Source organism: Crotalus tigris, unplaced genomic scaffold (genome assembly GCF_016545835.1).
Source record: "Crotalus tigris isolate CLP2741 ecotype Arizona unplaced genomic scaffold, ASM1654583v1 scf7180000017611.44802233496:7321179, whole genome shotgun sequence".
Classification (NCBI taxonomy): domain Eukaryota; kingdom Metazoa; phylum Chordata; class Lepidosauria; order Squamata; family Viperidae; genus Crotalus; species Crotalus tigris.
The window spans coordinates 6,133,515-6,160,150 of record NW_024096511.1 but is presented as its reverse complement, the minus strand read 5'-3'; the positions used below and the strand labels follow the sequence as shown (position 1 = coordinate 6,160,150).

General features: G+C 38.4%; 1 protein-coding gene across 1 annotated transcript; it reads left to right on the top strand.

The window, feature by feature from the left end:
• The first annotated feature begins 594 nt into the window (after positions 1-594).
• On the top strand, positions 595-13,565 carry HEY2 (hes related family bHLH transcription factor with YRPW motif 2). The gene is made up of 5 exons (XM_039325277.1): positions 595-782; positions 3,337-3,415; positions 3,532-3,615; positions 7,775-7,856; positions 12,217-13,565. Exons 1-5 carry the CDS (start codon positions 700-702, stop codon positions 12,882-12,884), a joined length of 996 nt encoding a protein of 331 aa, XP_039181211.1. The 5' UTR covers positions 595-699; the 3' UTR covers positions 12,885-13,565.
• The last annotated feature ends 13,071 nt before the right edge of the window (positions 13,566-26,636 follow it).

Below are 26,636 nucleotides of genomic sequence, written 5' to 3'. Positions count from 1 at the left end.
TTCATGTCATTTTTTTTTCTGGCGTTAAAAGTTTAATAAGTGCAGGCAGACATGCCAACCGTCTGCGCAGGACGACTTTTTAAAAATCTGTTTGCATTTTGCAAGTCCGAGTGCACGCTTCCTCTGCGCGCGAACGGCATCCGCGAGGCAGTCAGCAGGCACACACGCTCAGAGCGGTTCCTGCCCAAGCTGGCTGTCCCCATCCAGCCAGGCTGTGCAGACCTGAAGGTGCCTCCCAGCCAGCGCCAGCCCGACGTCCTCCCACCCCCTTGTCCCTCCCGTCTCCCTTGTGCGCGAGAGGCGCTCGGGGCTTTCCCACGCTTCCAAGACACCCGGGAGAGCTTGGCGCGGCCGCCGCTCCGGCGCATTCAGCCAATGAAGAAGGGAACAGAAGCGCTTGGCAAAGAGGCCTGTCACTCACTCCTCCGCTTTCTCAATCCAGTGGCTAGCCCGGGGAGAGGGGGAGTGACTTCGTCGGCTGGGCGGGGTCTGGAGCTTGAGGCTGAGCTGCACCGTGGGAAAGAGCTTCAGAAATCCGTTCGATTTCTTGGCGCCGGCTTGGGGTGGGTGGGGGGTGGGGAGAGGCGGGCTCAATCCAGAGACTGTCCAAAAAGGAAAAAAAAAAAGCGCCTATTCACAACCTCACGTTCTTGCTATTTACCCCCTGATTTGGAAGCTGGACTGTCTCCTTTGGCTACGATGAAGCGACCTTGCGAGGACACTACCTCAGACAGTGATATGGACGAGACTATAGACGTAGGGAGCGAAAATAATTATTCTGGGTAAGAAAAAATATCTTTTTCTTACAGTTCGGGGGGGGGGGTGGGGAGGAGGGAGGGAATTTAGGAGTGCAAGTGCCTCAGGCTCAGCGTCATGGACTCTGGCTGTTCCCTGGATGTTTGGGACAGGGACATTCTTGTCTTTCATCCACTGGGCTGTATGTTGCCGTATTCTGACTTCATGGCTCCTACATTAAGATACCCACTTCTTTCTTTGTACTTGGATATTTTCACTTACCTTCTGGTGCCGTGTTTCAGCCCGACCTCCAAATGCCGATGTTCATGACGACCCCTGCATAAGACTTGTTTGGGCAGGGGAAGAAGTAGTCAGGTCGCATCAAGTTTTATCATAGCCACCTCTCTAATTATTAGAAAAAGAGAAAGCTATGGGTACTATTTCGGAGTACAGAGAAAGAGAAAAGCAATAGGAAGAGGTAAAGTGGAAGGTAATTAACATTTTCAGTAGTAGTAAGGGAATAAGTAGATGGTATTCTGCAAGATCCTGTAGTAAAGGGCAAGGGTGCTAGATGTCAAAAAAGCGCTTGTACTTGAATTTATATCTTGCAAACCTCAAGTGATGCGCATTGCTGGAATTTCGCGATGGGGACTTGAGAAGTAAGAGGATGTATTAGAAGCCACATTGCCAGAAGGTGAAGATGTTTATAAAGCTGACTTACATAATGCTTCAGGCAGTCCAAACTTTTATCTTCTGTTTTTAAGGCTCTTTGTTTTTCAAGCTGCCCTTTCCATCTTTTATGTATTATGTATTTATAAAGGATCTAGTGGTTTGCTCCACAGTGCCCTTTGACTGACAGTAGTTGGAGTTGTATGCCTGGAAGCATTCTGGGTGTATCTTCTAGAATGGGTGGGTGGCAAGAAAATCAAGGAAAAAGGAAGAGATTTAGTTATTAGATGAGTCAGAATCTGTCTGATTATATTTTACTTACAATAGGAGGGACACTGTTTAGATAGGTGGAACAAGGCACGCTTCAACTCTTCTATCACTGCATGATGTTTTCATGCTTGTCTTAACAGTCCTTAGACTCTGAGATGTCTGTGATCCAGTGACTGAATAAAGGCACCTACCGTATTATTGAGTGCTGTCAGTCAGCCTTGGAATTTTAGTAGGTTATTCAGCTACAGACATTAAAGAAAGTTCCCAGAAAAGAAAAACTGGTCATGTTTCCTTTATTTTCTTTGAAAGTGGTTCAATTTAAAAAGTATTGTACTTCATGCCTGAAGCGTTGTAGAGCTTTTAAAATGTATTGTATTAATAAAGAACCTATGAGAACATATAGTAGCAAAATTACATATAGTTGGTTATGAAATTAGTTTTATTTTTATTCAGATGGTAAGTATCTTTTTCTGAGTTTGCTGAGATAGTAATGTTTTCCACTTGTAGATCATTGTCTGACATTATGTAGTGAATCCAATTACCTTTCATAATGCACTTGGAATTAATCTTTATTGATTTCTTGCTTCAAAGCATCAGCCAATTAATGTTAGTCAGTATAATTATATGTGCTACAGGTTAGTAACTCATACCTGATTACAGCAAATTAGCTAGTGCAGATTAACTGGACAATTAGTTTTAATTAAGTTACTTTATGAAAGTCTCAAACCCAATTCAGAGTAGTCTTAAAGTCAGAAGGGAAATGTAAGTAGATTAAGGAACTTTATTCTAAGGGAAAATTTAATTCAAGTCAATATAACTGTTTGAATAAAGCCAAAAAAGAAGCTGTGCTAGATAGGATAAGAGAAATAATAAGGTGTGTGTTAGGGTGTGACAGAGCAAGGATAAGAGTTTATATATTCTCTAAATAGATGAATTACAAAAAGCTTACACTTTTATATATTTGTCATGTGTGTGTTTATTGCATCTTTACATTTACAAATTAATTTCACATCATTATTTATAATGCAGAATTTATGCCTGAACATGTGTAATTGAAAAAAAGTTCCATAGATTTTATTGAAATGTTCAGATTTCTACATGAAATCCTGTTCCTAACCTTTTATACCCGGATGTTATTTCTGTCAAAAAATATATACCTTGTATTGGTTATATATTTTGCTGTAGTTAAAATGCTCAGTAAAATATACAGTTCAGGACTCTTATCTTTCTGAGGCCACAATTTCTGTATATTTTGTAAATAAACATTATTTTTATTATTTCTGCCATATATGTGCTATTCGGAGATGAAAGGAGGCACATTTTGGATTCAAGTAATTGTATCCTAATGCAAAACGCATTGTCAGCAGCAGCCTTGAGTCATCTCATGTTCAGAATTTTAACAGTAGGATTCTTTTGAGTAAATGATCATCAGTTTAATTATTATTTAATGATCTCTCCTAATCATTGCCTGAAACAATTTTTTTTAAAGTGGCTTGCTAATCCAAAATAAATGGTGAGGGGGAATTGTTTAAACTTGTGTTTATAGTGTTTTCAGCTTGGGTTAAAGGATCCATTCGGAGGGTGGGGAGAGATTAACTCTTTGTAAGAAACAATGCACCAATGGGATCCAGCACCTGACATACCTTTTCAACTGTTTCTTAGGCCTAATGCCAGTTCTGTGATCCGGTCAAATTCTCCTACCACAACATCTCAGATTATGGCCAGGAAAAAAAGAAGAGGGGTAAGGAATTCCTTCTGCTGTATTTGCAATGTAACATTTGCAGTTGTGTAAATATTTGTTCTTCCTATAGTTTTAAAGCTTACATACACACATGCTTTTTGTTTTTATTGGAATAGATTATAGAGAAAAGGCGCCGTGATCGTATAAATAACAGCTTATCCGAACTGAGGCGACTTGTACCGACTGCTTTTGAAAAACAAGTAAGCGTAATAAATAAACAATCCTATGTGTCATTTTGTTGGGTCTTTCGTGGAGCTCATGAAAGACTGGATGTGCCTTGATCTGGCAGAGCAGGCATTTCAATAAAATGCCCTGTTGTGGCAAACCGATGAAAATCAAAACTCTCCGCAAAGCTGAAAAATATTTCCATTCTTTTATTTGCTACTCCTTTGAGCAAGAATGCCTATGCTGTTTCTGATTTTGTTTGTTTGTTTGTTTTGTGGATGGACGGGGAGGTAATTTTCAGTAGCTCTTCCTATTGTTTTATCTGGTAAAGTTTTAAACCTATGACAAGTTCTCTTCTGGATAAATTCTACAGCAGCATTGTATTTTTTCCATTAATTTGTCCAACCCAGTTAGTATTTTAAGAGTCATTATAATTGGCTGGATTAAAAAAAAAAGTTCTGATGTAATGTGTGTTACTCATGCTATATTTGAAATGACCCAAAACCAATATTTTAAATGGATTTTTTTCCCAAAAAGATCATATGAAGGAGAACTAATATTCTACTTTCAGAATTGTCCCAGTAGGTCAAACACAATAAATATTTTCCTCTATTATGCGAACCTGCTGATTTGAAAGATACAGAGCAGAACGGGAAATAAAATGTTTAACTTGTTTTGCATAGTTTTATCCTTACCTTAAAAAAAAACCTTTAAAACAATTAGTTCAGGGCGTTTTACAAAAACTGATTCAATTCAGCCTTTAATTTCTGAGTACCGCGTACTTTTCTTCAAAAATATAATAAATGCCCAATTAAAATTATAATTGTTCAGAATAAAGATTTTTTGAAGTCATAATTATAAGGAATGAAATAACTTCAGATTTGAAGGACAAGTTTTATTCACCCCTATGACATCCTCTCTATTCCCCAAATAATTGGTCATTAGCCCAAAACTCTACAACTGTGAAGCGGTGAACATGCATCTATGGATCTGGAATCAGTTTAGGCGGCAGGAACAGTTTATACTACATGTTAGAAAAGAAAACTCTTGATAAGTATTAGTTTGTGAAGTAAAGAAGTTATTTCTTAAGTATGGTAATTTTCAATAATAGCAAAGGTTTTAGGAGGTTTTTATTATCTCGTCCAATTCTTATGAAATCTCAGAAAATAGAAGATTCAACAAATCACCAGTTCAACTCTTGAGAATTCTGTCACTAGACAGTTTACAACAGAAATGTCTGTGCAAGTTTTGGAAGACATGTCTAATGATAGATTTTCTGCCTTTCCCTCAAAAAAAGAAATGCTACATCATACCTAGTGATCAACCTGCGTGCAATCAACATGTGATCCATGTCTAATGGATCCTTTGGAACTGCAAAAAAAAAAATTGTTTTAAGACATACTTCCCTTACTTGTTGTGTAGGTGTTTCATCTGGTATGCTAGGTAGAGATTATAGACTTGTATTCTGAGATATTTAGAAAGTAGTTGGTTAGAGAAAGATAATTTAAGAAATGTATGCCTTACTCTTTAAAGCTGCAAGGGTATCTAGGAAACTATAAACTACCATTAGAAATATTTGTTTCAATTCAGAACACTTACTATAGATTATTTCACTTAGTGAGTAAACATGATTTTTACATTGTAAGTAACTTAATATCAATTAGATCTTATATCCTGTTTTTAGCACAGTCAGTTCATTTCATCACAACTTTTGTTTCCTAATTTTCTTTAACAGATAGTTTTTAACATTTTGTATCTAATGAGCGTTCTTTCTATTCATTGTTCTAAGGCAGTTACATTTTCTTTTATATCAGTCTTTATATCTATTTTTATGTACTTCTGGGAAGGTTACAAGCATCATGGAACCTCCCCATTATTTTTCCAGTTGATCCCATTTTAGTTCAGTTAGTTTTGACATTTACTACCTCACTTTGTAAGGGAAGTGATGCCTCATTAAGAAAGCTGTACCATTAAAAATATAACAAATATGGCCTCAGATCACTTTCTCTATTCTTTGACTCAAGTAGAAAATGATGGCTTATTTTACGGTTAAAGAACAGATTGTATACAGAATGTAGATGTGAGAAATAAACTAATTATAGCGTAATGTAAAAAAAAAATTAACAAATAAGTAAAACTGCCTTCCTGGTGGCCACACTTTATCTGGAGCAATTTGCAAAGGGGTTTGTTTTCAGCCAGTCAAAGAAACCAGGACAAGAACCAATAGTTATTAGTTCCAGTACATTACTTACTTTAAAAAAAAATCACAAACATTGTAAAACAAGGCCTTCAGAGACCTCAGAAACTACTCAGGAACAAGTAATTACAATTCTGCACTATATGAAAAAAGATTAATATTGAGAAGAGGACAGAATGTAGTTTGAGGGATATAGAGTAAACTAAATTTTAGAAAACAATTTAAGATAACCAAATACCAGCACGCATGTGTGCAAGCGCACATACTTTATAACAGTAAAATTTAATGTAAATAAGACCCTTTTGAAATCAATTTTTCAATAACCCGAAGCCAGATCATTATAGATGCTTTATCTTGATCTAAAATGGCTGTTATTAATTATTGTAATTGTATCGCTATGGAAAGTTGATGTAATCTCATCCAAAGAAATGTTGCATGTTTATTCTGTACTGGGGGTATTACTTGAATATTCATTTGCAAGCTTGTATGATTTCCATTTTGAAGAGAAAGTTACTAGTTTAACTCAAGCTTTATGAAATTGTACAATAAAAGGAGACAACAAAAGATACTGGATAGTTAATAGAAAGAAGAAACTTTAAATGGCATCATCACTAACAAGAACAAGTTATTTAGAACCAGTTTCTTAACTAAAGGTACTAAACCATTATTAATATCTAAAACATGTCAGATTAGGTTCTTCAGTTATTCGTATATTTAAGCAAGGAGAAAATGATCATATTAAAGGCTTTTCCCAGCTTGCATATGACCTCCAGAAAATTATGCCAAGGCACCATCTTTCTTTGCTTGAGTTCCCATGTTGTCCCATCATCTCATCCTATGAACAAGACAGGCTTAATCATGTGCCAGTGCTTCAGGTGTCTTTCCCCCTTTATTTCAACTCCTAAGGATTGGCCATGGCATATAAAACCAGTCTTGTCATTTGTGATCCATGATGACTGAGTATTTTGTTTGGGAATGGGAATTGCAGTTTTTACCCAGTGTATTTTACTGCTGGCTCAGGGGCGGTGGATAGCACTTCATATCAGCAGTAGGGAAAAGCCCAAAGATTATTACTATGAGACCTGTTTCTTTAAGCCTGAATATAGATGAACAGATAATTAATTGTAGTTTAAAAGCTAATGGGTAATTAGGGATTGCTAAACCCATCCTCATGCCTACATTCATCTGCAGCTGGGGGAGAGTGTAAAAATGGATGATACCCACAACCATACAATAAGAGATCCACCCCTTTTTTGTGTCTGTTGCAAGTAAAAACAAAGTGCTGGGCATCTGCCACACATATCCCTGATCCTGACAACTCTTAATCTGCCATCACTCTTTCTCCCAGGGACAGTTGGCTAATATGAAAACAGGTTAAACGCAAGCTTGTCCTGATTCTCTGCCCAAAGATTAGGCTAGAACTAAAACATGGAAGTTTCGCTATACTATGGATTCATATAAATAGCCTTCCAATTGTCCTATTTGCACATACATTTTTAAAATGATAATAAATAAATAAAACTAGGTTTGGTATTGCTTTTCATGGAGCTGAAGATCATCAGAGCTGATAGTTGGGTACTATTTGGCATGAAGTTTTCCTGCACCAGGAACTATTGTCATCGTTTACTGCAGTTCCCATTAGTTTCATTTGGTCATATAAAGAATCCATAGTGGATTTTGCAAATGTTTTCAGTATGGCTGTATGCTGATTCTGCTGAGTTTGATATTGGGCTATATAGCTCTACTCTGTATTGTCTGTGCTTTTCCATGCTCCATAGAAGAACATGCATTATATATGTCACATTATGCAGAATGATATATAGTGCTTGTGTGTAATAGTAAAGTCTGGACTACAGATGCTCAGTAGAAGAATTAAACTGAGAATGCTCTAATGGTTGGGAAAATTGAAACCATAAGATGGAGCTCAAAAGGGAGGATACCGAATCAAAGCACACAGTACTTCTAAGCCTTCATTGTTTGTGCCTCTTATCTCAAAGGGATCTGCCAAATTAGAAAAAGCAGAAATCCTGCAAATGACAGTGGATCATTTGAAGATGCTCCAGGCGACAGGCGGGAAAGGTAAGGAACTGATTTTCTAATATGAGCAGGGGAAACCTTTGCAAACACTCCTGGCAGTTCTAGATTAAAGGAGTGGAAATTGGTGCTCAAGGCAGGGTTGAACTCGTGGGAAAGAACTACTGGGACAAAAGGAGCACTTGACCCTGAGCTTGCGTTGGCTTTCATAACACTGTGGGAGAGTAAAGGCTCCATTCAGAGGCAGTCCAGTCAGAGATCTGTTTGGGGTTTCCAAAGAGCACAGCAATCTGGCACAAGGGAGACAAAACAAATACCCCAAACATAAACAAAGAGGGCTGTGGCCACTATTGTGAGGCCTGAAACAAAACCAAATTTAAAATTCATTATGCAGTTGCTATACCACGGGAAGTGGATCCAGAGGAAACTTTCCGTATTGTTTATGCATTGCCCTTTGTTCTAGAAAGAATGTTTTCTATGAAAAATTAGACTGTGCCGTTCATAACCAGAACAACATCTAAGTTTGCATCTTCTGGGTGTGGGTTAGCTAAAGAGGAAACTCAATACCATTACTGGGAAAAGGGGGGGGGGAGATCCACCATAGGTGCTGACTTTTTTGTGGGCTGACATGTTTCTCTTGTGGAATTGGGAATGGAGAATAGAATGTGAGTTTATGTGGATTTAGAGAACAATTTAAAAATGATTTTAAAATTCCTAAAGTTAAATATGTTAGGTGTTTTGAACATTCCACATAACATGATGATGAGGAGGAGGTGGTGATGGTGGAGGAGGAGAAGGAGGATTTGTGAATCAGAGCTTGATCAGAGTCCTCATTATTTAGCACCAGTTTTTAGCTTTGATTGCTGCAGTTACATCTCTCTATCCCACGATCCTGTCTTGTTTGTCATAAGAGTTAATCAAATCTTATGAAGAATAGAAGCAAAACTAATAAACATAAAGGAGATATGCTTTGTCAATCTTTTTGACAATTTGCATAAGGCAGTGTAAAGAATGCATCATCTCTGTGCAATGTTTGTTGTATTTCTAAAACTGGGTATTTTCAAACTAATTATATTTTATTATGTAGCCCGTCTGTGAAGAATTTCATCAGTCTAATCAGCAATCATTGTATTGGGAATGTTCTAGAAAATATGGCTATTTATCAGCTCATTCATGTGATTTCCATTGTTGCTAACATAAATGGTTGCAAAGAGTTGTATTGCTAGTTTCCATTTGCCATTTATGATCATATTGGAGTCTTTTTTCCCATGTTGGAAAAGGATTGCATGTGTTACATATATTTGAAATTCCATTGGTCTAACCTCCGAGCAAACTGCATATTTAGAGTATAAAAACAGGAGGATTTGAAAATAAGAAGTGAAGGTGCTATATAAATATGTGTAAGTGAGAAATTGTTTTTTTAAATTTATTTATTTTTTTGCTAGTATTTCCGGGGAGAGAACTTAAGGCTATGATTCTGTCGCGAGGCATCTATTATCCTCTACGCCATGCATCCTCTTGAATTAAGTAAACTTAATACATAGCTTAGTCCTAATCCATGGTAGTACTGTACATGGTTTGCTGTTTTACATAAAAAGTGACTAGGCCTATGCTACTGATTTGGAACATAGCAATTAGTATACAAAAATAGTAGAGTGACAAAGAAAGACAATTCATTTTCAGGAGTTAATCTTTTGTTTAAAAGAAGCCGTTGAGAACCATTTAAGCCCTATTCTTTTAACAGCAGGAATGTACAATTACATTTTTCAGAATTACTTTTTGGGAAGACACCTTAGTTTTAGATCTACCTCTTATTTTTATTGCTTTAATAACATGTTGCTTGATTTTTTTTTAAATTAGAATATTTTTAAACAAGTAAAAGATAAACACAAAAATAGAAAATGAAGTTAAGAGATAATGTTGCGGTATCAAATTCTAAAGCTATGAAAATGGTCACCATTACTGGGTTTACAACAGTATTTCCTCACAATTGCATAATCAAAGAAATAATACATTATGTGACATTCAGTTAAGCAGTTCTGATTAAAGTTTTTATATAATATGTGAAGGCCTTTTAGATGACGGTGATAATGATGGTAAAATTTGTATTATTTAATAGTAATACAATTTGCTCTAGATTCAGCGCAAACATTTAATGCAAGTCTAACTAAAATTAGTAGAACATATATAAAAGCATTGGTATTTTTCTATTAGGGTTTACTAGAAGAATGTTCACTTAAAGGAAGAAGTAGAACTCCTAAAATTATCAGACTTGACTATTGAGGCCTAGAGTTCACGAAGAAGCAATCGCTAAAGAGAAAAACTCCTTGGCAGTAAAAAGTCTACTACCTCTAGCGGTGATGGCATTTGCTCTCTATTTGTTGCTGCTGCTTTTATTAATTATGGTTGATGACACAATCAGCCAGCATTTTAGATTGGATTTGGCATTTTTATCCACCTATTGAGTCCTTCCCAAGGACCTGGGATAGACAGATGTTTGAAATTGTTAAAGATATTGTTGAAGGATGTTAGCTGTTCCAAGTAAAGTTGCCTTTTGTAGTTGACCAATGGTGATGTCAGTGTGGATGGTATTCAAGTGGTGCTCCACTTGTATTGGGATAACACCCAAGGCGCCTATTACTATCGGCACTATCTTTGCTTTCTTTTGCCATAGTCATTCTACTACTCTTTGCCGGTCTTCATATTTTGTGACGATCTCCAGTTTTTTCTCTTCTGTTCTGCTGCCTCTACGTATTGCCACGTCCACTATTATGATGTTTTTGTTATTAATATTATTACAGGTGGTCCTGTACTTACAGCCACAACTGAGCCAAAAATTTCTGTTGTTCAGTGAGACATTTATTAAGTGAATTTTGCCCCGATTTACAACCTTTCTTGCTACAGTTGCTAAATGAACCACTGTAGTTGTTAAGTTAGTGACCTGTTAAGTGAATCTGGCTTCCCCAATGATTTTGCTTGTCAGAAGTGATGACATGACGCCGGGATACTGCTGCTGTCATAAATATGAGCCAGTTGCCAAGAATCTGAATTTTGATCATGTGAGCCTGGGGATGCCGCGGTGGATGTAAGTGTGGAAAAAACGGTCATAATTTTTCAGTGCCATTGTAGCTTTGAATGGTCATTAAATGAACTGTTGTAAGTCAAGGACTTCCATAGTAACTTGTGCTCTTGAAGGAACATTGGAATATAAGAATACAGGAAGTATTCTTATATTCCAATGTTCCTTCAAGAGCACAAGTTACTATGCAGCACTATTCCTCCCACTATTTCACCTCACAGCAACCATCCAATAGATTCCCAGGACTCTGGGTGAATCTGAATCTACGCCATTTTCATCCTAACCCAGAGGTAGGCAATCTTGGCTCTTTTATGACTCGTGGACTTCACCTCCCAAAATTCCTGAGCCAGCGTGGCTCAGCATGGAAATCTCTCCATTTCTCCTCAGCATGGCTGGCTCAGGAATTCTGGGAGTTGAAGTCCACGAGTCATAAAAAGCCAAGGTTGCCTGCCCCTGCCCTAACCAATACAACTCAGTGCCTTCTAAATTGCCCAGTCACTTGAGTAATTCTGTATATCTGAACTACAGCTGAATAAGTGTGGAGGCTTTGCATGTATTGCCTTTACACTTATTTTATTTATTAGATTTATACTCTGCCCATTTCACTGTCTACCCAAGACAGCACACTGGAGTTCGCTCTTCATTTTATCTTTTTAATAGCCCTGCGAATATAAGGAGTAGGATTTTACAGCCAAACTTTTCAATACAGGTCGTCCTGTAACAAAAGTTTGTTTACTGATTGTTCGGCACTGGAAAAAGTGACTTATCATTTTCACACTTGTGACTGTTGCAGCATCTCCATGATCAGATGATCAAAATTTGGATGATAGTTGCAGTGTCCCAAGGTTATATGATCACCATTTGCATTCTGACAAACAAAGTTAATGAGGAAACCAGATTCACTTAACAACCGTGTTATTAATTTAACAGCTGCAGTGATTCACTTAACAAATGTGGCAAGAAAAGTCGTAAAATGGGACCAAACTCACTTAAGAAATCTCTCACTTAGCAATATAAATTTTGGACTCAAATGTTGTAAGTCGAGACTACTATACTCAATTTGACAGTGTTTATAAGTATTTGATGCAGACATGGGCTTTTATCAGTCGGGGTCAAAAGTATCATAGTAAAAGTACAATTTTAAATAAACCAAATAAAGATTTTTTTTTAATATTTATCCCTGAGATGACAACTTTACAAAGTTAATTTACAGACCATCTTCAGTAACATACTTTCAGAACTAAAATACGTATTCCAGGCTGTGCCTTACAAGAAAGACCAAAGGAAGCCTCTGATATTTAAGAGTATTTTTCCTCTGTGTTCCAGGTTATTTTGACGCTCATGCTCTGGCCATGGATTTCATTAGCATTGGGTTTCGAGAATGTCTAACCGAAGTTGCAAGATACCTGAGTTCTGTGGAAGGTCTAGACACGGCAGACCCTCTGCGAGTCCGACTAGTCTCCCATCTCAGCTCGTGTGCTTCCCAGAGGGAAGCCGCTGCCATGACCTCGTCCATGGCACATCATCACCATCCTCTGCACCCTCATCATTGGGCGGCTGCTTTCCATCATCTCCCTACGGCTTTATTGCATCAGAATGGATTACATCCCTCCGACGTCTCCCCCTGCAGACTGTCCACAGCCTCAGAAGTGCCTTCCCATGGCTCAGCTCTCCTCACCGCCACTTTCGCCCATGCCGATTCCACCCTCCGAGTGCCCTCGGCGGGCAGCGTCGCTCCTTGCATCCCACCACTTTCTACCTCTCTCCTCTCGCTTTCTGCCACTGTGCATGCTGCAGCAGCGGCAGCAGCTCAGAGTTTCCCTCTTTCTTTTGCTGGAGCATTCCCAATGCTTCCTCCAAGTGCGGCAGCAGCAGCAGCAGTGGCTGCCGCCGCAGCCATTAGCCCCCCTTTGTCTGCTAATTCTCAGCAACCCAGCAGTAATGGAAACACTAAACCCTACCGACCTTGGGGTACTGAAGTTGGAGCTTTTTAGATTTGCCCTTCAAAATGCCTCCTGCGATTAGAACAGAAAGCTCTTGCACAAAGCTTAGGTGGTGAACAGCTCAAGGAGCCGGACGGATGCTCAAGACACAGAAGAGAAAGAGCAAGCAAATCTGCCATAAGAATTGTCAGGATGGAGGTTTTTCTACTTCGTTTGAGTCAGACCTCATTCTGGATGACAGTGGTCTTCAAATGATATCTTATGTCGCCTTTAATGCTCTTGCTATGCATTTTTATTTGCCAGGGAAGTGGTGGATTGTAACTCACAAAATCTTCCTCAAAAACAAATGCTGTCCTAAATGCTTAAGTGCCTGTCCCGTTCTGAATAGGCAGTGTATTTATATGTGTTTCTTTGCATTTTTTATCTAAGGCTAAACCACCGTGCAAACATGAAAATGATGCTGGGGAGGAAACAATAGAATTTGGAATCAGCTAATAAGATCCAGAATAGGGATACAATTTCTGAATAAGTACTTCTACACGCAGTAAGGTGGCAGCCCTTTAGTATCAGTGGAACCCTACCAAACTAACTATGCAGAGTTGAATTTTAAGAATAACAAGGTTGCTGAGATTGTATATACTTAATCTCATCTAGTTTACTTTCATTGTGTGGATCTATCAAATGTCTGCCATGTAATTTTGATACAAGCACTAAACTTCCAGTGTGGTTTAAGAAATTACAAGCCTCTGGCACTTTCTGTAAAATGCTTGGTGTCAAGTTATAAGCGTGCATAAGTTGACCACCGTTTCTATACTGTTGCATTTTGGTAAAGTCACAGCTGATAAGTCTGGTTCACTTTTGCAAGCTGGGAAACAGCTTCCTTTAGATTAGAGTCCTTTTTTGTCACAGAAAGAGGTATGATTAAATAGCTACAGTTCTTTATCCTTTGGCCATTTTCTTTTCTTCCATTCAATCATATCTGATTGAAAACTGGCTTTCATTGGAGCTCAGTTTGATTCTCTTTGATCATACATACCTGAAAAATTAGGGCAATTGTATTCCAGGAGATCTGGAAGGAAATAGACTGCCAAAGGCTGAGCTGTAGTATCAGCAACGTGAACTTTTGGGTTAGTTTTTTTTTTTTTTTTTTTTGCTGCCATTTGTTTTCTTTTGTTTTTTCTTTTTTTGTACGGGATCAGTGCACAACCCAGAAGATGTAAGTTATGTTTTTTTTAAATTACCCATACAAACAGTACTATAAAAATGTTTTGCTTTGTTATTGTTATTACAGCAACATGAAATAACACAAGTATTTTTTTTCATTGACTCAAGAGCTAGAGTTAATGATGGGGGAGGGCAAGGTAAATGAAAGCACAGCATGTATTATGCACTTCATTTCTCTGCTGTGTGGAGAAAGCAGTAAACAGAATGTTAAACATTATACAAATGTACTTTTAAAATATTTGTTTTAAAAATACTTTTCCTAGTTGGAGGAGGGGCAAATTGTTCATTATTTTGGTAACCCTTTTTTCTATGCAAAAGATTTATGTATCACTTATTAAATGAAGTCTTTTTTTTTGACTGACTTCCAGATATTGTTTTGATGTGATCAGCGAAAGAGAAGAAATTGAATGTGATAAAGTTAACGCAAGCCCAGATGGTGGCAGCTTCCTGGAGAGGTTGCATTGTGTTACACAACTAAAAATGCACACAGTTTCACTTAAGGTTTTATTCAGTTTAGTTTCTTATACGTGTGGTGAACTTATGCTAAATACAATTCAGTATCCAAATCAATACTAACTTGGGACTAAATAAGTGATAAGCACACAATCACCTGTTGCATGTTTGCTGAATTGTTGATGCGCGTGGAAACTACAGTGACCCTAACCTGGAATGGGAGAGTCATAGGGTTACGCTGCAATTTTTGTTCCTATATTAGTCTTGTCCCAAACCGCTTTTGCTTCTTCTGAAGAAAAGCGGCTGCCATTGATAACAGCAGTCTTCTTCTTGGGGGAAATAGCAGCTTCATGGAGCTTGATCTGGATTAAAGGTACGGGAGGATTAGATTCAGTTTCCCTCTACTACAGTGGTTCTCAACCTTTTTAATGTGCGACCCCCAACTGGTCATAAGTTGAGGACTACTCAACCGATCGTAAGTCGAGGACTTTCACTGCCCGGGAGTGCCACACATGCGTGGTGCCGCCCCCTGTGCCAGCCGAGGCATAGCTGGCAAGGGGTAGCGACGGCGCAGGGTGACCACCGGCTGGGCCACCAGCTGGCCCAGCCCAAGGGAGGTAAGGCACCCACCGAGCCCCACGCGCGCCAGCAACCCTCCCTGCGCCCGCCGGCCTCCCACCCCTGGCCCTCTTTTACTTACATTTTTAGTAGTTGCTCAGCAGGGAGGGGTAGAAACTTCCAGACAGCTCGCCTTCGCTGCAGACAACTTGCAGCACTGTTTGCAGAATGGGACTTTTGGAGGGCTCAGCAGGGCAGAAACAGCCTGGACAATTCCTATTGGCTTTGGAAAGCCAATAGAATTAGACTCTATTCAAGAGAGTCTATTCTATTGGCTTTCAAAAGCCAATAGAATAAAAGGGAGTAGCACAGCTAAGGAAAAGGGGAAAAAAATGGCAGACTGCGTTGTTTGGCGACCCCCGTGAAATGATCGTTTGACCCCAAATGGGGTCGCGACCCACAGGTTGAGAACCACTGCTTTACTACATTGTCCCATGTCCACATCTTCAGTCCAGGGCTGCCCCATGAGCAGCATTTGGTTGAGAGCTGCTTTTTAGCCTAGCTTCCAGTTTGTCTTTATATTGAATGAAATTGTGCTGAAACTTACCCATCATAGCCTAATGTGTTAATGGCAGCTTTTCAGAATCTCTACATCAAAACAATGACATCTGTGCCCAAAGGAGTAGCTGTGCAAAAAAATAAATAAAAAATTACAGTGTTCACATTTGTAGCTTGCAATGGATTAGCCAATCCAAAAAGAAAAAATATATTCCAAGAATCGAGGACAGGGTTCTCAAGGAGTTAGCTATAAAAATGTTTCCTGCAGCCTATAGGTATAAATAATACTAGCTCCAACATTCATTTGAAGTGATGGGCTATATTTCTGCTTTTTATGTCGGTTAAGGAACCCTGGGAGGGATTGGAGAAGAAAATGATCTACATTGGGATATCCTCTTGCCTTACTATAGAATATATTAGGCATTTGCATCTTATTCTCATCTCATTATAGGCTCAGTATTTCGTTAGTCAGTGACAGTAATAAAAGATTACCTGTCTATACTCTCACTGGCTGCAGTTCATCCTGACTCTCAAACAACTTTACCAGAGCATGTGAAGAAACTGATTCTCCAGATGTCTGTGGAGATTCTCAGTCATCCAGGTCATAGTTGTCTCAAAGGTGCTTTTTCAAAAGGCAACTGGACCGTTTTTTTCCCCTGAGAGAAAAAAAGACGTTTTGCTTCTCATTCAAGAAGTTGTGACTGGATGGTGGGGTGATGGAAGGATTAGTTGTGACTGGATGGTGGGGTGATGGAAGGATAGGTTCTGACAGGATGGTGGGATGGGGATGGGAGGATTATATTTCTTTGATAACTTTTTCAATTTGCTTTGATTCTCCAGATGTTGCTGAATTTTAGATTCTAGAATAGTTCATGATTGGACATGCAGGTTAGAGTTGTTGGGAATCGGTTTGAACTTATGAGGGGTTACAGTTTTCTACTCTAGGTATAGAGAATCAGTTATCTGTTAGGAAAAATATGCTGCCCAGAAAGAGCCAGGAAAATATAGCTTCTGGATTTCCCCCCCCCCCTACATCTTCCCCCACAATTACCAAAAGGGGTCTTGTATTTTGTTCTGTGTAACAAAATATCAAATGGGATTTTTATTTTTGAAAAGGGAACTGGACTGATTTTTTTTTTTTTTTTTTTTTTTTTAGGAAGAAGACGTTTCACTTCCTACCCTGGAAGTTTCATCAGTTGGATAGCGTTAGAGATGACAGTTATTGACAGTTGACATTAGTTGGGGTGTGTGGGGGGGGAAATGATAGATTCTGACAGGATGAGTGGGATGGAAAAATAATATTTTCTAGGTAGTCAACTGGTCTTAATACTCTCCAAGAGCCGTTGTAGTTACTTGGGGTTTTAACTATGACCAAGATAGTAAGTGAAACGTCTTCTTTCTCCAAAAAAAAAACAAAAAAAAAACCAAACAGTCCAGTTGCCTTTTGAAAAATAAAAACCACTTTTGATATAATTGACCTGATGGATGACTGAGAACCTTCATAGACATTTATGTAACAAAATGTTTTCTGTGTGCACACATATGTGCACCTTCTCCCTAAAGACTATTTGAGGAGGAGGAGGATGCGTGTTGCATCTGTGTTTGAATCTCTGTTGTTCTCGTGCACTGGGAGGTGCCAAGCAGGCTGCGTGTGCTCCACATGACCATCCAGGAAGAGGGAAGGTGACTTAGGATGGAGGAGTTGCTAACATTCTGAGCAGCTGCCCAACTCTTTCTCCCATAGGGAAGCACTGGAATTCAATCTTCCTTTGATTGTCTTTTCCCACAGAATTTGGTTCTTGTTTATTTTGACAGTTATTCTGCTGATGAATGGATGGACAGAGTCCAAACCCTAAACATAATCTGTTCCCAATAAATCATTTCCCAACATATCAATGTTAGGGAAAGCATGGAATTTCTGGAATTCTTTCAATCCCTTCATCAGATGTGACCATAGGAGAAGTCTATATTTTCTCCTGTGAAATACAGTAGTGTGTTGTGTCCCTGTTGGTGTTTATGTGTGCATTGGGAAGCACACAGATGCATATGCTCCACTCTGGATCGGGGAACAGTTTCAAGATTGCCTCCCCATCAGGACGCATTAAAGGAGGATCCTTTTTCTGATTTGATTTGGATCGTTTTCAAACTCAATCCTCCTAATAGCTTCTTCACTTAGACCAAATTCTGCCCCATTCTGTTCAATTTCCAGAGTTTGATCCTGCTAACAGGTGGAATTTTGGGCCTGCTTACATAGCTTTGTTCCTGATGTCTGCTGAGCTGGCAGTTCTTAGGCCTTGTAGATAAGTTATCTGATACCAGCAAGAATTCAGTCTATGTATATATTGATAAGAAAATAGTGGAGAAAGTTTGGTGTGCATGATGGAGCTAGAACTTATTCTGCAATGCTCCCAAATTAAACAAGCAGCAACAAATCCATTCTCTTGCACAAATAAAGGCTGGTTCTGTTGTTCTTTTACTTCTTTTATTTATCCTATATTGTAAGCAGCCCAGAAATTCTGGAACTGAGATGGCCAAGTTAACTAGGAATTTGGAAAGTTGCCCAACACTCAAAGCCATTAGACTGGAGAAGGTGAATTGATCATCACCGCAATATTGTACTAATCAGCTATAAAAGAAAAAGTAATTTTTGTTTTTGTTCCTTCTGCCCAGCAAATGCTGCATAGAAATCAGAAGCTAAAAATGTGTGCAAACTCGTTAGATCCATATGTTTTAACTGATTTTTACAACAGTTATATTGTTTAAGCATTGTTGAGGCATAATGAATGAAAACGGTTTTCTTAAACATTGTTTGAAAAAGAACAAACAAGATATGAATAGGATATCTTTCTTAAAAAAAATTACAATGCAAAAAATATAGCTGCAGGCTGCCGCAGACATGAAGGAAAAATGTATTTGTCTACTCCAATTAATGTGACCTTTAAATATTTCTGTAATGCCTGCCAAGGTCTGGTCAACCATACATGGATGACTCATTTTAGTAAATCACTATTCACCCACAGTGTGTTTTTCTGAGAATATAAGGATTATGACACTCATTGCTTGCTGGCCACTGACAATTATATGAAGCAACCTTAGCAATAAACCCAAGTGTTATCTTGCTCAACATTGACCAGTTCTCACACTATGTTGAAATCCAAGGAAACCCAAAAACACAAGTAGAAACTGTGTACTGGGGGGAGGGGGAAGTAATACTTTAACAGAACAATGGAAAGCTTGTTTTCCAAGCAGTGCCTTTTTAAGATGCAAACCATTTTACAGTGTATAAAAGAATTTACAGATTGAATCAGAGAAATATCAATGTTACCTAAGACTAGAACAAGTATTAAGTAATCTAAAGTCTTCTTAATGAGAGTGAGATTTAAGCCCATGCTTAACTCAAACTTTGGGGGGAGGGGAGAACAACATTCTTAACTGTCTCTTTGGCAAAATACACAATGGAACTTGAAGAATTTTGAATCAACTGGACATTGCCCAACATTCATCTGTAATATAAACAGACTACAGCTTTGTTGATTTTGCATCTCCACTTTTCATGCCTACGCACAGTTAAAGACAAATGTGTATTCATTTCTCATATGCCTCTACAGATGAGCTTTTTCACAAAAGAAAAGCAAATTAAAAAATCCTTGCAATGAGCTTTTCAAAATGCTGCCAAGTCAGGCAATCTGGATTTGTAGATATCTAAGCAAATGGGCATCAGGTGATTTTCCTAGGTAGCTAGGCTGGTCTATAGAACTTTCATGCAATAAGGGTGCAGGATACAGAGCTGTTCAGAAGAAATTAGGGAGAATGTAGAAGAATTATTTATGGGGCTGCCACCAAAAAGAGGGGTGTCAACCTAGGCACCTGAAGGCAAGATAAATGAATGGAAACTAATCAAGGAGAGAACCAACCTAGAACTAAGGAGAAATTTCCTGATAGAACAGTTAATCAGTGGGATGAGTTGTCTCCAGAAGCTGTGGGTACTTCAACACGGGAGGTTTTTAAGAAGGGATGTGGCCTTGTGTCTTGTGGATGCGCCTTCATCAAGAAAGGAGTGTTACTGAATATACAGATGTAGATGTTCAATACATCTAGCACCTGAAAAGCCTTCTTCACAGCGATGCTGAGCATTTGATTAGAGGTAAGAGCCTATCCTCTTTCACATATACCATGAGCATGACAGAATATTAATAATAACAGGCTTCATATCTTTATAGATTATGAGTTGCATAGATTTTTAATAAAGTGATAAACAGTTGGCAGACATTTTTATAGCTAAACAATAGCAATGTTCCAATATCTCGGGCTGCCACAAAGAAGAAGCAGTTAAGCTATTTTCCAAAGCCCTGAAGGCAGGACAAGAAGCAACGGATGGAAACTAATCAAGGAAAGAAGCAACCTAGAACTAAGGAGAAACTTCCTGACAGTTAGAACAATTAACCAGTGGAATAACCTGCCTCCAGAAGCGGTGAATGTTCCAACACTGGAAGTTTTTAAGTTATATTATTATTATCGATCATCGCACAGTCAGCCAGATGTTCAGACTGGATTTGGCATTTTGTCTACCTATCGAGTCCTTACCCAGGACCTGGGATAGGCAGATGTGGATGTTTGATGGTATTACAGGTATCGTCGCAGGATGGAAGCAGTTCCTAATAAGGCCGCCTTTTGCAATTGACTAATAGCAGATTTGTCAATGCCAATGGTGTTCAAGTGGTGCTCCAGTTGTTTTGGGATTGCACCCAAGGAGCCTATGACTATTGGTACTACCCTTGCTTGCTTTTGCCACAGTCTTTCTATTTCTATTTGTAGGTCTTTGTATTTTGTTATCTTCTCCAGTTCTTTCTCTTCTATTCTGCTGTCTCCAGGCACTGCCACGTCCACTATCCAGACTTTTTTGTCTTTCTTATCGACAATTGTTAAGTCTGGGGTGTTATGTTGCAGGTGCTTGTCTGTTTGAATTCTGAAGTCCCAGAGCAGTTTAATTTTATCATTTTCTATGACTTTCTCTATTTTATGATCCCACCAGTTTTTGCTTACAGGCAAATGATATTTTTTGCAGATCTTCCAATGCACCATTGTTGCTACTTTGTCATGCCGCTGCTTGTAGTCAGTCTGTGCAATCTTCTTGCAACAGCTTACCAGGTGGTCCACTGTTTCTTCAGCTTCTTTGCATAGGCGGCACTTACTGTCTGTTGCTGTCTTCTCAATTTTGACTTTATATGCATTTGTCCTTAAGGCTTGGTCTTGTGCAGCCAGAATTAGTCCCTCCGTCTCTTTCTTCAATTTTTCTGCTCTTAGCCATTGCCAGGTCTTGTTATTATCTGCTTTCCCAGCTATTTTTTTCATGTATCGGCCATGTAGTGCTTTGTCTTCCCATGCCTCTATTCTGTTCTTCATTTGGTCTTTCTTGTAGGCCAGTTTGGTCTCTCCAGTAGTTAGTAAGCCTTCCTGATATACTAATTTCAGTGCATCTTCATCATTGTTCTTCAGATATTCTTCCAAAGCCATTTTTTCTTCTTCAACCATCTGATGTACTTGTAGCATTCCACGCCCACCTATTTGCCTTGGTAGATAAAGTCTATCAATGTCACTGCGTGGATGAAGGGCATGATTCATTGTCATTATTTTTCTGGTCTGCCTATCCATTGCTTTTAGTTCTGCTTGAGTCCAGTCCACTATTCCAGCTGTGTACCTAATGACTGGGATTGCCCAGGTGTTGATTGCCTTTATGGTATTTCCTCCATTGAGTTTGGACTTTAAGATCTTCTTCACTCTCTTGATGTATTCACCTCTAATCTTTTCTTGACTTCAGTGTGCTTGATGTTGTCAGCTTGAAGGATACCCAAGTATTTGTAGTACTCTTCCTCATCCAGACTCTTAATGTTATTTTCGTGGGGCATCTTGATTCCTTCAGTTTTCATTATTTTTCCTTGTTTGATAGTAAGTGTGGCACATTTGTCCAAGCCAAACTCCATTACAATATCTTGGCTATATATACGGACAGTGTTGAGCAGCGATTCTATTTCAGATGATGTTTTTCCATACAGCTTCAGATCATCCATATAAAGGAGGTGGGATAGTCTGGCAGATGTTTTTGATGTTTGATAGCCATGTCCTGAGTTATTCAGTATTGTTGACAGAGGAAATAGTGCAATAACAAATAGTAATGGTGATAATGAATCTCCTTGAAATATTCCTCTCTTGATATTAACCTCTCCCAGCCTCTCACCATTGATCTGCAACTGTGTCTTCCATTGTGCCATCGATCTTTGCACAAATTTTCTGATGTTTCTACTGACTCCTGTTATTTCTAGGCACTTTATTATCCAATCATGTGGCAGAGAGTCAAATGCCTTTTTGTAGTCAATCCATGCCACATTCAGGTTGGTCTTCCTTCTCTTGCAGTTTTCCAAGATCATTTTGTCTATTAGGAGTTGATCTTTTGTTCCTCTGCTGTTGGGGCGGTTTCCTTTCTGCTCAGGTGGAAAGAGATTGTTTTCAACTAGATGCTGTTGCACTGCATCAGCTACTACACCAGTTAGTAATTTGAAAGTTGTTGGTAAGCAGGTAATTGGCCTGTAGTTACCTGGTGTTGCCCCTTTTGCTGGATTTTTCATTATTAGGTAGGTTTTCCCAGTTGTTAGCCACTTTTCAATTTCTCCTCCTTGTAGTATATTGTTGAACTGTTTGGCAATGAGTGGGTGTATAACAGTTAGATGTTTCAACCAAAACCCATGCAGTTCATCTTCACCTGGTGCTGACCAATTTTTGATTTTCTTTGCTCTTTTTTCTACCATTTTTGTTGTTATTACTAGTTCTTTCATTTCAACTTCTGTTTTATTTGCATCCACCTCTTTTAACCAAGCCGCATCCTTGTTGTATTTCTTTGGGTTATCCCATATCTGCTTCCAGAACTGCACTGTTTCTTCCTTGTCAGGTACTGACTGATTCCTTGCAGTTTCTCCATTGATGGATTGGTAGAAACGTTTCTGATTGGATTGAAATTGGAGGTTCTGCCTATAGTTTGCAATTCGAGCTTCATATCTACTGATTTTCCTGGCTATAGCTGTTATTTGTTGCTTTATTATTTCCAGTGCTTCCTTGATCTTCCTTGTTTCTAAGTGGTATTTCTTGATTAGGTATTCTTTGGTCTTCTTGTTCTTCAGCTTCTTTTCTTTCATCTGTTCTAGCTTGCTTGCATGTGATCTTAACTTGCTGATCTTATTTTCTAGTCTAACCTTCCATTTTTGTGGTGCACTGTTTGTTTGTTTTTCTTCTTTGTTGATTTTGCATCCCAGGTATTCTGTTATAACTGCAGCTGTGCTGTACATTAGTTGGTTTGTTTCTTGCAGTGAATTGGTGCTTATACTTGATATTGCAGTATTTGCATCTTTTAATGCTTGTGCTAGCTGTTTCTTTGGAACAAGCTTCAATGCAGGTAGCCTTATTCTGTTGTTTTTGTGCTGTTCTAGATGCTCAGTTATTCTTTGTTTCAATTCTTTTATTTCTTTAGTTAGAGGGTTTTGTTCTTCCTGAGGTAGAGGTGCCTGGTTTCCAAATGAGAACAGTTGTATATCTCTGCTAGATTCCTTCACTGCCAACTCCCCCTGGTTTGCCTCTACATTCTGAATTACTTCTGGTAAGGCTTTGATTTCTTTGCCCTGGGTAAACCTTTGCAGTTCGTCCAATTCTGTTTCTGTGAATATTTATTTCGTGTTATAAATCGGCGTTGATCTGCTAGTCTCTGTTCTGTTATTTCTGATTCTGGATGTTGTTCTTTCCAGAACTGGTGCATTCGTTTTAGATATCCTCTTCTTGTTGGACTTGATCTGTAGTAACAGATCATTATTTCTTTGTTTTCCATCACTGTGTATCTGCGACGGGTAAACACCTTTTCTTCCAGTAGTTCTGCAGCTGCTGGCCCTGGTTGCTCAGCCAACAGTCCTGAGTCCTGTAACCCATTTTTCACCAGATATCCAGGAACTCCAATATCTAGTGCGGACCTTGTTAACCCGGGCGACGTCCGAGCCGGTATGGCATTCTGAAATTTACGTCTCACCATATTTTTTATGGGAGAGACACTCTTTGTCTGACTCCTCTGATGAGACCTGTACAGTATGGTTGAACCTCTGGCATAGCTCTCATCTTCCTCAGAGTACACAAGCCCCACAACCACGTCAAGGTAGTGCCTCACTGGGGGTTATTATTATTATTATTATTATTATTATTATTATTATTACTACTACTACTACTACTACTACTACTACTACTACTACTACTACTACTACTACTATTCTGAAACAAGAACTAATGCAATGACTTGTGAGTGCTAGTTAAAAGCTCCCTGATCCTTTAAGTGAAGATTGTAGCAACTGGATTTGGAATGTGGCTAGAAAAATAAAATGGAAAATCTACCTATCTGTGATTGAATATAAGAAGAGGTTTGCAAGTGTGAGAGATCCTTTTATTGGATTGGGGAAATAAAAGCAGTAATACTTGATCACCTGAGGAAAAGTGATTTATGTTTTTTAGGCTGGCTTCATAAACTTGCTCCTAGATCAGGGGTCTTCAAACTTAGCCCATGCTGGCTGAGGAATTCTGGGAGTTGAAGTCCACAAGCCATAAAAGGACCAAGTTTGAAGAGCCCTGTCCTAGATAATCAAATACTGCAAAGAGTATCCATTATAGACACTGCCCAAACCTAAGAATACTAAGAAGCCAGATTTACCAAGATGCTCTTTCTGGGTTTCCAGAATTTTTGCATTCTTTTAGATTCCCCAAATCTAATTTTTTCTTAGTCTGAGAGTAAGAATCCCCACATTATTGTGAAAAACTGCAGCTATGCTTCATTTGTAAAATGAAAGGTTCTGTGGCACAAATCTTTCTGAAAGTTGTGTTGTTTAAAAAACCTCTTTCCCCTCCCCTGATTTTGGATATACAAAGGCCAGTGGAGACTTTTTCTCATTTTTAAATGTGGTGCCTATTATTAATTAATAAGTTCCAGACTTGGATCTATGCCATATGTAGTTTGAAATGTACCATTGGTGCTTTGAATGGCCCTCTGAAATGGACTAGTAACTAGTTAAGTTCTCAAGCAGTGGCATATGTTCAAGATTATCCATCACTGTAATATAAAGTACCAATTACCGTCTGAACTAACTTTATTTTTGAAAAAATTTCAAAGTAGCCATTGTGTTAGTCTTTCAAAGAAAAATAAAGCAAGAAAGAAGAAATAGTATTCAAAAGGGACTCTTATGGATCAAGCCAACCTTAGATTTTACTAGGCCTAGATAACTAAGAGGAGTGGTGGCGTAGAGGTTAAGAAGTTGGGCTTATTGACCGGAAGAACAGCAGTTCGAGACCCAAGTACCACGTGATGTGTTCCCATACCTTTCCCAACTCCTGCAAACTTAGTAGTTTGGAAGCATGCAAATGCAGGTAGATAAATAGGTACCAATTCAGTGGGAAGGTAACAGCATTTTGTGTGCTTTGGCCCCATGGCCACAGAAGTGTCTTCAGATAACACTGGGTCTCTCAGCTAGGAAATGGACATGAACAACACCCTCTGGAGTTGGACCGACTGGAAAGGGGAAACCTTTACTATTACGTTTTAGGTAACTAACTAGTGAAGATATGATTTGCTTATTTCTAACCAGATATCCCTTGTGCTGCACAGCAGCTGGTCTCCAAGAACTCAGAATTAAGTGGTCCTACAATTTAGGATAATTTTAATAACCCTGGCTTATGTTCTGCTAATAGAACAGAGAACTTTCCCGTTCCTCACTGGAGGAATGGGAAGAATATATATATTAGGACTGGGACAGCCAAGCCAAAAGTTCCTCTACAGTGTATTTCCAAAAGTATGTTCCTTAATCACATAACTGTCTTATTGTTTTTATACAATATTTATTTTATGAATGGTTTTAAACATAAGATTCAGATATGAAACCTAATTGCCTCCACAAATCAAACCTTCATTATTATGCCAAATTCATGTGATTTGACAGAAAAAAAATCAGGTTTTTCTGAGGAAACAGCAAATCAGAAGCTTGCATTATGGGACTAGTGTGACCCCTTCTGGTATATTACAATATTTTTTTTACTAGAGATCCGGCAAATGGCTCTCAGGATATTTATTGCACTTTTTCTATCAAAGAAGAGAACAGAGGAAAACTCTTATCTTAGGCTTTAAAAACCACCACCAAATAAAAATTATTACTGGTATAATAACAGCCATCATTGTTCATAATACTGTACACAATACATGCCAACCAAGGAATTAAAAATCTAGCCTTTGATAATCTAACCTCTGTTAAAACTTTCTAAACTTCTTAAAAAGCCCTATACACTTCTGAGATTACCTTAATGTGCTCTGCGATGTGTACCTTTGAAAACAGTTTAAAGTTTAAACACTTCAGCTGGAACCAAAGAGTGGCCATAATATGGTGATGGCTATGTTAGCTGACTCCTGCTGCAGCTGATAGTCACCAAACCTCAGAGGCAGCACAGTGTGAATTATGCATTTTGAAAAGGCTGCTTCCCTATATCTCATTATTATGATACATACAGGTGAAAACCTTTTAAAGACAAGTTTATTGGTGTTTTGCTACTAAATGCTGTGTATTTAATTTTTAATCTTGCTTACATATTTTTTTTACTGCAGTATGTATCTATATGTTTTAAAGCACACATAAATAGAATAAAAATCTGGAAGCAACTGTAATTGCAGTTCATGTGGATATCAATGAACTGAAAGGCAGTGTGCAATTAATAAATACAACTCAGCACAAATAATTAAAATAGGAAAGCATAAAAAAGGAATTTAAATTTTTTAAAAATGTCATTTCTCTACTTCAATAAACTTCATGCATATTTGTCTTTAATCACCCACCATCGCTGGCTTTTCCTGATTCTCAGCTGTAACATACAATATGTACAAAAGGTGCATCAATTCACAAAAATATATTTCAATTCAATATCCTTAAGAAAACATAAAATAAAAGA